Raw genomic sequence first — 12,770 nt, forward strand, 5'->3', positions numbered from 1 at the left:
AAGGGCCAGGGGTGTTCCAATAGGGAACTGGGATGAGGGGCAAATCCTAGGCCCAGAGTTGAGTGTTAACAAGAATCTACTGAAAAATTAGCAATGGTTCAGTAATGTGATGGGATACTTTTGCAAGGCTTGTTGGGACTGCTTTCCCCACAGAAAGATGTGTAAACCAAGATAATTCACAATAATATAGCTTTTACATGCAGCCCCTTGCTACATGCAAGTTACTGGGTTGGAAATCAGCCATGTATTGAAAAATGCTACTTTTCATTTCACTTTAATACTCTGATAATCTCTTGAACCCTTATTTTTTCATAAATGTTACTTAAACATCTTTTACATAAATTATAGGCATGGTTGGCCATTAACATGTACTTTTATTCAGGGATGTTAGATCCCTATCCCTCGACATCCGGGATATGTAGTTCTGGGCGCCGGACAGGTAGATTTTTTTCTACCTTTTGCCCTGCAAGCAGCAGGGCTCACCTGTCAGGTGAAGCAATCAGCGGCTTCCAGACAGTTCCAGCCTCTATGCCCCCCCCCCCCCCGTGAGGCTAGAGGGGAGGGAGAAGAGCCACTCCCTTCCTGTGCTGACCCGGAAGTGACATTACGAATAGTGAAACAACCAACCATTATTTTATTCTCTAGGGTCTCTGCTTTCAGAAAATATATAATGTTTGGGGGTTTTATGTAATCTTCAGGCCTAAAATTATTTTTTAAACATGTGCAAAAAACGCAAAAACGGCTCTGGCAGTGAAAACGCAAAAACGGCTCTGGCAGTGACAGGGATAAAGTATAAGCCCTGATTCACCCTTTCCTGACGAGCAGCCAATCGTTGTTCATCGCACTGCAAGGTCTCTCCCCTCCCTGCTAGTCCCCGGGTGCGGTGCAGGAGACAGGCGGGGAGGGGAGGAGGAGATAAACAGCGCAATGTTAAAAATATTACACGTTTAAGTCGCCATAAAGCTTCTTTTGTTTTTAAAAGCCCCGACATTCCTAAAATCACCTCCGATTTAAATACTGTTTTGGTTAAAAAAAAAAAAAATTTTTATCTGGACAAGTAGATTGTCATGAGGGACAAGTAGATTGGGGCCCCCGATTTAGTCCCTGGACAAGTAGTTTTTTCAAAATGTCCAAACCCCTGACTTTTGCTATCATCTTCCAGGTTATTTGCCTTACCATACAGCAGTGGATCTCTATGCCAGAGGTCCCTGGTGATGCTGGAAACTTCAATGTCCTTCATTTGTCAGTAGTCAAGGTCTTATGAATAGTGTATCCCAACACCACACCACTAAGTTTCTGTGCCATTTTACTGGTGTCTGCATTTGAATTAGACACTCATAATGGAAGGTGAGGAAATACATTCAGTGAGTGTCTGAACAGTAAAACGGAACCATAAACCATTTCACTTACAGTAAAAATGACTTTGATCATTTAAAGTAGAAGTAAATATACTGTGTGTTTACTGCTTTATATACCCAATGATTTCTCTTAGTAGGGATGATTGCTCTGCTACCCTGGTTTTGCTGCAAAGCTTTCTAAGTCAGCTTAGGCTCACTGGGGCAGAGGCGATGATGCTGATTGACTTTCCAGTGAAAAGTTCGGAGGCAGAGAGGTGCCATAGGAAGTTGAACTCATTGACTATAAAGATGATTTGCTTAAAGCAGTATCAAAGTCAAAAATTGAAAAACTGCTGACAACCAGGGTTTTTATAACAGAAGAGATATTATGGCATAAACCACCTGGGGGCCCTTTAAAAAAAAAAATAAACTAGCACAGTTTAATACCACTTTAAGGTGCAGTGTATATACAAAACAGGTTGTAAGAACATAAGATATGTTAGACGCAGTGTAAAAACATTACGTGGCAAAATGTCTTACAAATGGCTGGTCATAATGTAAAAGCATTCATGTGCTCTTTTTATAGGCATACCTTGGTTGAGTTCTTAATTTTCTTTACAACAAAATTGTTGATCTTAATCATACAGTACAGGACCCCAAAAGACCATGGGTTGTATGCCGCAACCTGCAGGTGACTGGATGCTGGCAAAGCTTTGCTGAGAATATCCCCTAGAGTATCCTTAAAACCCTGCCCACTCAGTGAGGCTAAAAGCATTCTTTACACCCCGGTCACACTGATTCAACTTTGAAATTGTGCGACTTCTAGTGAAGTTGCACGATTTCAAAGTTGGATGTTATGCCGATTTTAGGTGTGATTTGCAAGACATCTAACACAGATGTCTATGCAAATCGCACAGAAAGTAGTGCATGCACTATTTAGAAATCAGTGGGGCTCTGACCAAGTTGGAACCGCACCGATAGGACCGCTGTAATTGCAAACAATAGGGTGCAACTTGCCATGCGGTTTTTTCGCTTGCCAAGTCGCCCCCGGTGTGACCGGGTTCTTAAAGAAGCTTTGCCGTTATTTTTTTATCTTCACACATTTTTTGAGTTTTTAATTTTTTTTACAGCAAAATTGCTTTTTAGGGAGCATTGATAGTCTTTAGTATTTGCAACTAGGGTTATGGTGGCCCCAAGACCAACTAGGTGTGTCTTTCTTTCACTTGTATACACTAGTTTATTGTATTCTTACTGCTTCCTATACTGTAAATATCATTGTAGTAATGTAATGTGCGATAAGCTTGGTGGGTCACAATTTTTATCATTATGTTTCTGTACAGCACGATGAGAGTGTTCGAAGACACCTGGAACAGATTGAACAGCGGAAAGAGAAGGCAGCAGAGCTGAGCAGTGGCAGACATGCAAACACAGACTATGCTCCTAAACTCACCCCATATGAGCGAAAAAAGCAATGCATGCTCTGTAGTGTAATGGTGAGTGATAACCAGATTATTCCATAATAAATCTTGTGTCACCCAGGTTTTATTGCATCCAAATATTCCTTTATCATTGATCACTACCTGATCAAAGTTTGTTTTCTATGCTTTTTTAATATTGGACTTTTTCCCTGACGCTTGCAGAATTGTTTGTTTTTTACCTCAGCTTCTACCCATATTTTTCAAAGTTTTTGTAAGATATATAGAGGTTGCAGTTGTGTGTGGTAGCCAATCAGCTTCTAAATTCTGCTTGTTCAATTAAGCTTTGGCAGCTTAAAAAACCTGGAAACTGGTTTCTATGCACAGCTGCACCAAACTTTACACTCTGTAGTTTTAGTAAATCAACCCTATAGTGTATTTAAAAGTTAGCTTGATGTAAATAACGTTATCAGTGTGTTATTTAAGTATAATTTGTAATTATATGTGTATATGTGGTTGCTATACATGCTTTTTACATACTAAGGCAGCTCAACTTTCTACATCACTTCCTAAAGGTTAGATTGCATTGCTCCTTGCCTGTATTGTCCATTGGAACACACAGAATCCAAATTAGTACCTTGGGTCATACACCTACACAATGAAATATAATATATATCATATGATTTGAAGAAAGCCAGCCTAGAAAAGACACCTATTACAGCCATCGCATCTGCAATATAATATATTTTTTTGGTGGGGGGGGTTATTACCACTTTAAAGTATAACTAAAAGCAAAACTTTGTTTTGAACTTTGAAGTGGAGATGGATTAGAACACCTGTTTTTTTATTGCTTCCTCTGCCCTCCTTAACCTTTCTGTTTGTTTTGTTTACCATTATCATCAAAAGTGAGAATAAAAGAAAATCCCAAATTTTGGGTTGTACCCAGAACAGTAATAGAAGGCAAATTTTCCATTGGGGACAATAGTTCTGGTGACCTGGGGGCCCCTAAAGGATCCCCATAATTTGCAGGGATTTCCTCTCACTTCCTGTTTGGGCTATGGGACAGGAAGTGAAGGTAAATCTCCACAATGGGACACAGATGGACTTAAAAAAACAACAGGGGTTATAACCCTCTGTTACTCTATCCAAAATGAAAAAAAAGTTTCGCCTATAGTCCTACTTTAATCTGTTTCCTTATTTTGAAATTCTTCTTTTGATTCTTCTGTTTTGGATTCTTCAATAAACTGTTAAATTCCTTCTACTATAATATTAGATGCAATCCATCTAGATTGGTGTAACTTCAGTAATGCCTTGGTAACCGTACCCAGACCCCTGCGAATGGCCTGCGAGTGATCTTGCTTCAGGTACTGGATCCTGCTTGGGCACTCACAAAAAGTGGAATGCATGTAATCAGTCACAGGGTCCTGTACAGGTTCAGGGCCATGGTCCCCAGACCCTGAAGACTTCTCCAGAGGTATGCTGACCATGATAACTGAAGCCTGGACTTGAATTGGGTCCAGTGACTAGGACAGGTTTGTCTTGTTTTCAGGTCATTACTGTAGCCCTTACAGCAAGCATGAGAACTAATATCTACATTACTTGGAGTACACTTATTTAATTGTCTCCTGAATAGTATTAGCCTTGTGGAAAAAATGGTAATGTGTTTGAGTTTATTAACATAACAAACGTTTAAACGTTCAAACTTGTTGGTAACAATTCCACTATTCAGAGCTTTGACTCTGGTGGATGACTAGATGTTACGTCACACAACAAGTTTCACTTTTACCACCACTTTCATTGAGAGCTTTTATAAGTTACTCAGGCACTACAGGACAGTTGACACCTGGGTTGTTGTGCATTCTTCTCTGGACATGCCTATTCCATTTCCACATCCTACTCCATGAGTATACCACAGGGTAATACCCTCATTGATAGGGTGGTGGAAACCAGCCAGAAGGTATCCGTGGCAAAAGATCAGGTAAATACTTGCTCTGCTGAAGGTTACAAGACACTCAAACCGCTTCAAAATGCTTCCCTTGTACTGGAGCATGACCCAATTTTAACACTGTGTATCTGATTCCAGTTCTATCTCAGGTACGCAACTAGTGGCCTGTCTGTTCAAGACCTGTTTCACACAGGTTTCAGCTTGTATAAGAGTAGTGTGAACTGCAAGCTTTTATAAGACTTTCAGCAAGCATTTGCAAAGCTTTTGGCAAGCTTTGTACAGCTTTCTCTAAGCCTTTAAAGTGCCCTTTCAGCTCCTGTTTGGAAATGTAATACACAGATCTTAATGGAAGTGCTGATCATCACTTTAAACAAACTGCTAGCAGGCTTTCAACAAGATTCAAGTAGTGCCCGAAGTCTGCTAGGAGCTTATTTAAAGTCTCAGTCGGCACTTCCATTTGGATCTGTGTTCAACATTTACAAACAGAAGCTGAATGGTATTTTAAAAGCTTCAACAAAGCTTGCTGAAAGCTCTGCAAATGCTTTGTAAAAGCTTGCTGTACACACAAGCCCCTGTGTGAAACAGGCACAAGACATATTTCTTTGCTAGGCAGTTAACAGCCTAGTAAGTATTAAGGCAGTCAACAGCCTTAATACAGTCATCCCTGTCCAGAGCTCAAAAGCATCAGCTCCTCCTCCATCCTCACCTTCTCTACCTAAGTTGGAAGTGAATGTACTTGCTCTATAGGTGCTAAAAACAGAGAAGATTGAGAAGGACTTCTTACCCCCAGGATCCTATACAAATGATACCCTGGCTTCACACAAAAGGTTTGCCAGTACAGACATGCTCACTTCTGCTGTACGCAAAACCCTTGGCATAATTACACTTGAGTCTCCTCTGTCTTCTTGCTGTTCCCCTTTGTTTACTATGAGACCTACAAAGACTAAAAAGACATTCCCCGTTCATGAACAAATAGAATAGGCAATTTATGACAATTGTACTTTTGAAAAGATCTTCACTCCTTTGAAAATCATTCCTGAGCTATACCTAGTGGAAAAATAATTCACTAAAAAGTGGACTGTTCCAGTAATAATCCCTACCATCTCAAAGTCTTAAATAAACAACTTACTGTGCCTACAGAAAATGTTCCTTCACTTAAGGGTTCTGCAGAGAGAAAATTTGACATGCTCCTAAAGGTTCTTTTTGTTCTTGGAAGCCCAGCTATGCAACCAGCTATTGCTGCGATTGTTTGTCAAACTGCAGCTAGTTGGACTGGGGAAAAGAACAAACAACAGGATGCTATATTCCAGAATCAAGTTCTGGCAGGACACCTACAAATTTTACCTTCTGTTCTAATTTATTGTGTTGATGCCCTAGAACAAGTCACTAATTTCTAGAATGATTCTTATTTTTGTCTATATGTGCAAAATTTCGTGACTAAAAGTCTGGACAGCGAAATCTGCCTCTAAAAGACACCTCACTCGTATGCCCTTTGAAGGATGACGTATTTTTGGGTTTCATTGGGTGGTTTCAAATGGGTTACATAATAGAGTTTCAAATGCTAACCCTTTACCATGCTCTTCTCTCAAACCAGATAAAATCTGCCAAAGGACTGTCAGGTTTCACACTGCCCTCGACCATCTCTTGTCCCAGGAAGTGTCTGGTCACTTTAGAGGACTAGTTCAAAGTATTCTATTCAAACCTGTTCCTGGTACAGAAACCCAGTCAGGTTATTTGTCCTTATGTGGACCTAAAATCCATGAAAAACAAGTACCTGCTGTGGCAAATGCGGTGTCCGACCCCTGCTTTTCTCACTAACTCGTGACAAAGACTCGTAACGCCATTTTCATCTGTTTCCTGTTAGGTCGGTCAGTCACAGGTTCAGCTGATCCACCATAGTTGCAGCCAGGCGTCCTACTATAGCCAGCTGTACCCAAGAATGATGTAACCTGCTTTTTGGCCTGGGGAGTAGGGCAGGCCATAATTGCCTCAGCCTCCCCAGTTCCAGACCTCTGGGGGTCTTTTCTTACCTGTGGTTCCCAGTGCTGTACCTCTGACATGCCCATCTGACAGTTACAGTGTTTGACTATCAGACTAGGCACTGGCAGTTTGTTCATGACTGGTGATAGGAGTCCAAGCTTGCTCTTCCCAGACAGGGCTGAACACTTCAAGGCCCCTAAAGTAGGCAACTGCACACAGTTCCACTTCATACCGTAGGTCATTTATGACCCCCCCCGGAGAGGTGGCTGGTGCGTTCTCAACCCCAACTAGCTTTTCCGTAAATTCAGGCAAGCCATATGGGGTGGTGAAGGCTGACTTGTCCTGAGCTTCCCGTGTTAGAGAGGTTGGCCCATACCCTCTGTTCAGGTCCAAGATGGTTAGGCAGCGGGCACCTGCCAGCTGCACCACCACCTTATGGTTCTTGGGCATGGGGAAGGCCACAATCACAGGGCTGGCATTCAGTTTTCCAAGGTCCTTACAAAGCCTTGTCATCTGATTCCTTTTGGGGACCGGGACTGCTGGTGATGATCAGACCGGACTTCTGAACCCCTGACTGCGACATTCCCTCTGTCTGTTTGGCCCATTCTGTCTGCGCCTCCTTTGTGACAAAGTGGGCCGAAGACATGAAGAAAGGGTACACCCTGCCGTCTGCCTCATGAACAGCATGGTGTATCCTCCTAGGGTTTCCTCTCAGGGTTTCCCTGAGCCCAGACACTGTTTACCATAAGCACTGCCAGCAGCTGCTGTACCTGGATGGAAAAGAAGGGTCTTTGGATCTGAAGGCCTATGCTCCCTCCCTGAGGGCCGACTATCAACTCCAACAGGGTCCCTCGCACTTCCAATCCAGGTGTACTGCCACTGCCCATGACATGCTTTGTTGTGGTTGGTTTTGGGGGGGTGAATCTAAGCCAGAAGTAATTCTGTGTGACTTCCTCCCTGGCTTTAGGTTTTCCCCATAGACTTTGACAGGCCATATCAGGTAACACTCTTAATACATGTCCCCTAGGCTGACTGGAAGCAATGAGCAGCTGGTTAACTCTTCCAGTCCTCAAGTTCCCTGCCGGTAGTCTATTCATTCCTAGCTTCTCACTGTCCCAATCAAGCTATTGTTTATCTTTTTCAGCTGGGAAGCTCACTGGCTTAGTTGTGGGACTACAAGTACCACCCAGCTGTCCAGTACCATACAAAGACAACTGCTGGAGGGGTTATCGAGGCAGAATCCTCTGGGCTGGAGCAATGAAAGGGCCTATCCAGACCATCCCTTTTGTCAGCACCCAGAGACTGTACCTGTGCCCACTTCACAGCACTGTGGGTGACCCCCAACAATGAAAAAAACATCATCATTACATTCAGTAATTACATTGTTAACATCAATTACACATGCTTTTGATCCTGCACTAAGAGATGGAGAACTCTGCCTTGACACTCTCCTCACCCTACCTCTGTCCCTCCACAGGTTGCCCAGACTTTAACCCAACATCTGCACACAGTACCTTGGTATATCCAGAGAGTTTTGTGGGGGCATCCAGGTTGTTCTAAGCAAGAGCATAATAGGAACAAGAGTACTTAAATTGGCAGCCAACAGAACGGGTGTGGGGATTTCATCCAAGACTTCCACCTCTCTCATCCCACTTCCTGCACCCCAATCGATGAACATGTTAGCACGGGGTACGATTGAACGGGTTCCCCCAACTTCAGTGAGGGTAAAGAACTTTCCTAGGATGATGTCCTTTCTTTCTATCACCTCTGGTCTGATCAAAGTTACTTCCACCTCTGTGTCACAGAAACTAGTTACGGTCCGGTTACCCATTGTGACTGGCTGCAAGTTTGCGGTGGTTGCCCGAGTTCTTCTGCGGATGAACAGCACAGAAGAAGAGTTGCTGGCCTGCTGTTCAGGGCATGGCGTGCTGAGATTTTCAGGTTTCCCACAGGTGTAACATCTACGATGATCAGTCAGGGATGGCTTGGCCCCAAGTAATTGGGTTCCAGCCGCTGAGGGACTTGACTCACCATCGTAGGAGGGGTTGCTATGGGTTATTTCCCTCCTTTCCAGCCATTTGGAGGAGTCTTGTGGTCAGATACCCGAGTGTTGACATAGGTATCTGCCAGTTCTGCTTCTGCTTTGGCAGATGCTGGTCCTTTCTGCAACACAAACTGTCTGACGTCAGCTGGACAGAGGTGCAGCAGCTGATCTTGGATCATGAGATCCTGCAGGGATCGAAGAAGTCAGCTTTCAGGCCTCTGGTCTACTGCCAGAATGTGCTGCGTAAGCGACTTACCACATCCTTAAAAGAGTCCTCAGGTCTCCTTTGCAAGGACCTAAATCATGTCTGGTACACTTCCGGGTTTAGCTGATACTTCTAGACAATTGCGTCCTTTAGAGCTTCATAGTTCGTCGTCTTAAGCATCCAGGGCCTTGCCACACAGTCCTTTTGTCAGGTACCGAGTCCATTGTGCTTGGGGCAGATGGTACTGATGGCAAGTTTTTTCAAATGACAGTAAATACACATCAACGTCACTGTCCTTTTCCATTACCGGAAACTTTACTGCTGGGTCCACGGGCAAGGAGGCATCCCTGTGCTCTAGGTACCTGAGGTTCTGAGCCTGTCGCTGTGGCTGGAGCCTAGCCATCTCTGGTTCGTGCCGTCAATCAGCCTCCCTCTGCAGAGTCTCTCTGTCAGCCACAGCCCTGTGCTCCTCTCTCTCAGCCTGGCGTTCCTCTCCCTCAGCCTCTGCCTGGTGTTCTGCAGCCTCTCTCTCAGCCGCTGCTTGGCGTTCAAAAAAATGAGGTGTTGAAGGGAAAGGGTTATCTCTGACCCCATTATTCCTGCCTTACTCCAGGAGGTGCTGTGCCTGGAAATCTAGCTTTGCTTGGTGTGAACACAGGGTCTTCAACCCCAGAGATTACTCTGTACCTCGCATTAAGTACTCATATGGGTCAGGTTTTGGCCTTTTCCATCTTATTCTAGAAGTCTCTGACCTCACTTTCCCTTGGCAGAACCTTTATTCAAATTCATGGACCCCTATTACAGCAGCCTGTGCTTACTTGGGATCTCAATTTGATTCTCTATGTACTGCATAAATCCAGAAGATAGCAGCCTGTAACTCGGGGTCTATAAATATCCAGCCTGTGTCCTGTACTGTACTCCAGGATATGGAATTTAAAGGTAAGATAAAATTCCTTTTTTTCTCTTGTCCACTGAGGGACACAGGAAGTCTTTAATCATCAGATTTTTCTGCCATCTACAGCAGAATTGGGCTCTAGAAAATAGATCAGCCATGGGGTAATGCCTCCTACTACCACAATGCCTCAGTTTTTGTTAGTGTCTTAAAATGATGGATGTCTTTTACTAGCTCTGCTGATTTGAGTTTTAACCTTTTTTTTTTTCAAAGCAGCCTTTTTTTTTTTTCAATTAAAAATCATCTTTCTGTAGCTGCAGGAGATCTTTTCGCCTTATCGCAGCTGCCATGTGCAGTTGTCCCCAGTCTCAACATTTGGCCTTATTGTGACTGGACTCCACTGGAGCGGACATTGCGGGGTGTCTCACACACACTAGGCTCTACTTGAATGCATTACAGACTGATCCTGGTTAGGTTAGATGTGGAGCACTTTCCAGGCCCAGAGCTGTTGGCATTGCCTCTGTGCTGGCTCTGTGCCTGAAGACTTAATTATGTGAGTAGGCTTTTCAGGCTGGGCACTACAAGCTCCCTTATTTTTATTAGTTGATGAGTTCCTAATTGGTATACTCCTTTTTCCTGCTGGCTTTCCTTTGAAGGCATTAATGCTGTGGGACTGAGCACTGACATTATTCTCCTGGGTGGAATGATGTGTGCCAGACAGCATCGTGGAAGCATCTCTTCTGCTCCTGCTACAAGAGCTACATGAAACTTTGAACCCTGCCTGCAGTGATACTTTCGCCAGTCAACCCATCAGTCTTGATCATAGTCTGCTTACTAACACCAGCCTAGGTTCCATGAGTAATAGAGACCTAGTCTTTTACCTTGAGCCATAATGGGGAGTCATGTTGCCCATTGGTGTTAGAGTGTAGAGTCTTCTGCTATTACTTCTAAGTTGAAAGAGACTTTTTGGACCTTATTGATGCAGTGTGCTACACCCTTAAACTAAACTCTCTCAATCAGCATTAACCATATTTAATCCTTATGCTGCTAACATTTGTAAATAGGTAGGAAGGTTTATTATATGTGCTTGTTTTAAACTTTTTTTTACATTCCTTCAGTTTCTTCCTAGTTTTTGGCTTAGGCCAAAATTATATCATACATCCCATAACTATTCATGGAAGTTTTTTTTTTACTTTCATCTGGAGGAGGGGTTTTCTCAGCTGCACACACCCTCCTTCATTGATGACTGAGCTAAGGGATGGAATCCAGGAAGTAAATGCTACATGAATCATCTGCCCTTATTCAAGATGAACATTGCTAGAAATGATAGAAAGTGTTTTTCATAGTGGTTTCTCAACAAAATGAAGAATGGAGACATGGATGTATAGGTGAGTGTGCTTTGATTATTCAAAGTGAACTAAATAGTCTATTCATTGTGTGGTGAAAAGAAACACACATTACGTTTAGTAATCTCTGGTCAAATAAGAAAAACCCTCCCTCCTCACACCAACCTTTTCGCAAATATTTTTTTTAAACCTATAAAAACGTTTTCACTGTCACATGTCTTTCACTGACACCTCTTCTAGGAGTGGAGATCAGTGATGCAGCATTGTGGTCTCATTCCACTGTCAAATGGTGCCCTTATTGCTGCAGTCTCCTGGAACCTGAGGGAACAGCAATGATTAGTTAGAGGGGGGTTAAAATCCTAGTTATTGTCCAAATTATAACAGTCGCTAACATGTATATAGATTTTTGTCTGCTTACCTGTCAGCTTTGATACCTTGACATAACGGACTCCCATGTTTCATGTATTTTATGAAACTCTGTATCCTTGTACCTGGTTTCCTTGTAGGTTTTATGTGCAATCCCATGATCTCCTGCTTACAATTTCTTTGCTCCCTAGAGCTGCAAATAGATACACATCCCCCAGCTTTATATCTCTTGTTTAATACATTCATAATGCTGCATTAAAATATAAATTTTTTACTTTCCGCAGTAATAAAATGTTTTAAACTCGTGCAAAGAACAGAGAACTATGATATTGTTCTGCATCCCATTTCCCAGCTCCTCTGCTTACCTTTACCTAATAAGTTTACAGCACAAAACAGCACAGCAAAAGACATTTTTTCTGTTACCCAAACAGTTGCTAGAAAAAAAACAGTAAAGATATATATACAGTTGTGTTCAAAATAATAGCAGTCAGACATCACTAACCTGATCAATCACTGTTTTTGGTAGAAATGATATTTCTATATGGCAAATAATTTACTAGCAGGTGCAGTAGAGTAATAGAAATCCAACAGACCCAACAGTTATGACATGCATGCTGCTGATTCTGTGTAATTGAATCACTAATTGAAAGGGGCATGTTCAAAATAATAGCAGTATGGAGTTCTATTAGTGAGGTCATTCATTCTTTGAAAAACAGGTGGCAATTATTGCCCTTATTTAAGGAAGGAAGGCAGCAAATGTTGTACATGCTGGTTACAGTGCATTTCTCTCTGAAATTCTGAGGAAAATGGGTTGTTCCAGACATTGTTCACAAGAACAGTGTACCTTGACTAAAAAGTTGATTGGAGAGGGGAAAACATATAAAGAAGTGCATAAAATGATAGGCTGCTCAGCTAAAATGATCGCAAATGCTTTAAAATGGCAACCAAAACCTGAAAGACGAGGAAGAAAGCGAAAAACTACCATTTGAATTGATAGAAGAATAGCCAAAATGGCAAGGACTCAGCCAACAATCAGCTCCAGGAAGATCAAAGAAGGTGTAAAGTTACCTGTGAGTACTGTTACAATTAGAAGACGCCTATGTGAAGCCAAGCTATCTGCAAGAAGCCCCGCAAAGTCCCACTGTTGAAAAAAAGACGTGCTGAAGAGGTTACAATTTGCCAAAGAGCACATTGACTGGCCTAAAGAGAAATGAGGCAACATTTTGTGGACTGATGAAAG

At 42.6% G+C, this 12,770-nt stretch overlaps 1 protein-coding gene across 3 annotated transcripts in view; it reads left to right on the forward strand.

Annotated features, from left to right (window-relative positions):
• SCAPER (S-phase cyclin A associated protein in the ER) overlaps positions 1 to 12,770 on the forward strand; it is a 363,489-nt gene that overhangs the window by 94,984 nt on the left and 255,735 nt on the right. For all 3 annotated transcript variants that reach the window (XM_089655289.1, XM_089655291.1, XM_089655290.1), the window contains exon 18: positions 2,678 to 2,830. In XM_089655289.1, the coding sequence (XP_089511415.1) occupies positions 2,678 to 2,830 (153 nt within the window). The remainder of the gene's footprint in view (positions 1 to 2,677; positions 2,831 to 12,770) is intronic.

This window comes from Staurois parvus, unplaced genomic scaffold (assembly GCF_062004578.1).
Source record: "Staurois parvus isolate SC_StPar_1 unplaced genomic scaffold, SC_StPar_1.0 ptg000832l, whole genome shotgun sequence".
NCBI classification, from domain to species: domain Eukaryota; kingdom Metazoa; phylum Chordata; class Amphibia; order Anura; family Ranidae; genus Staurois; species Staurois parvus.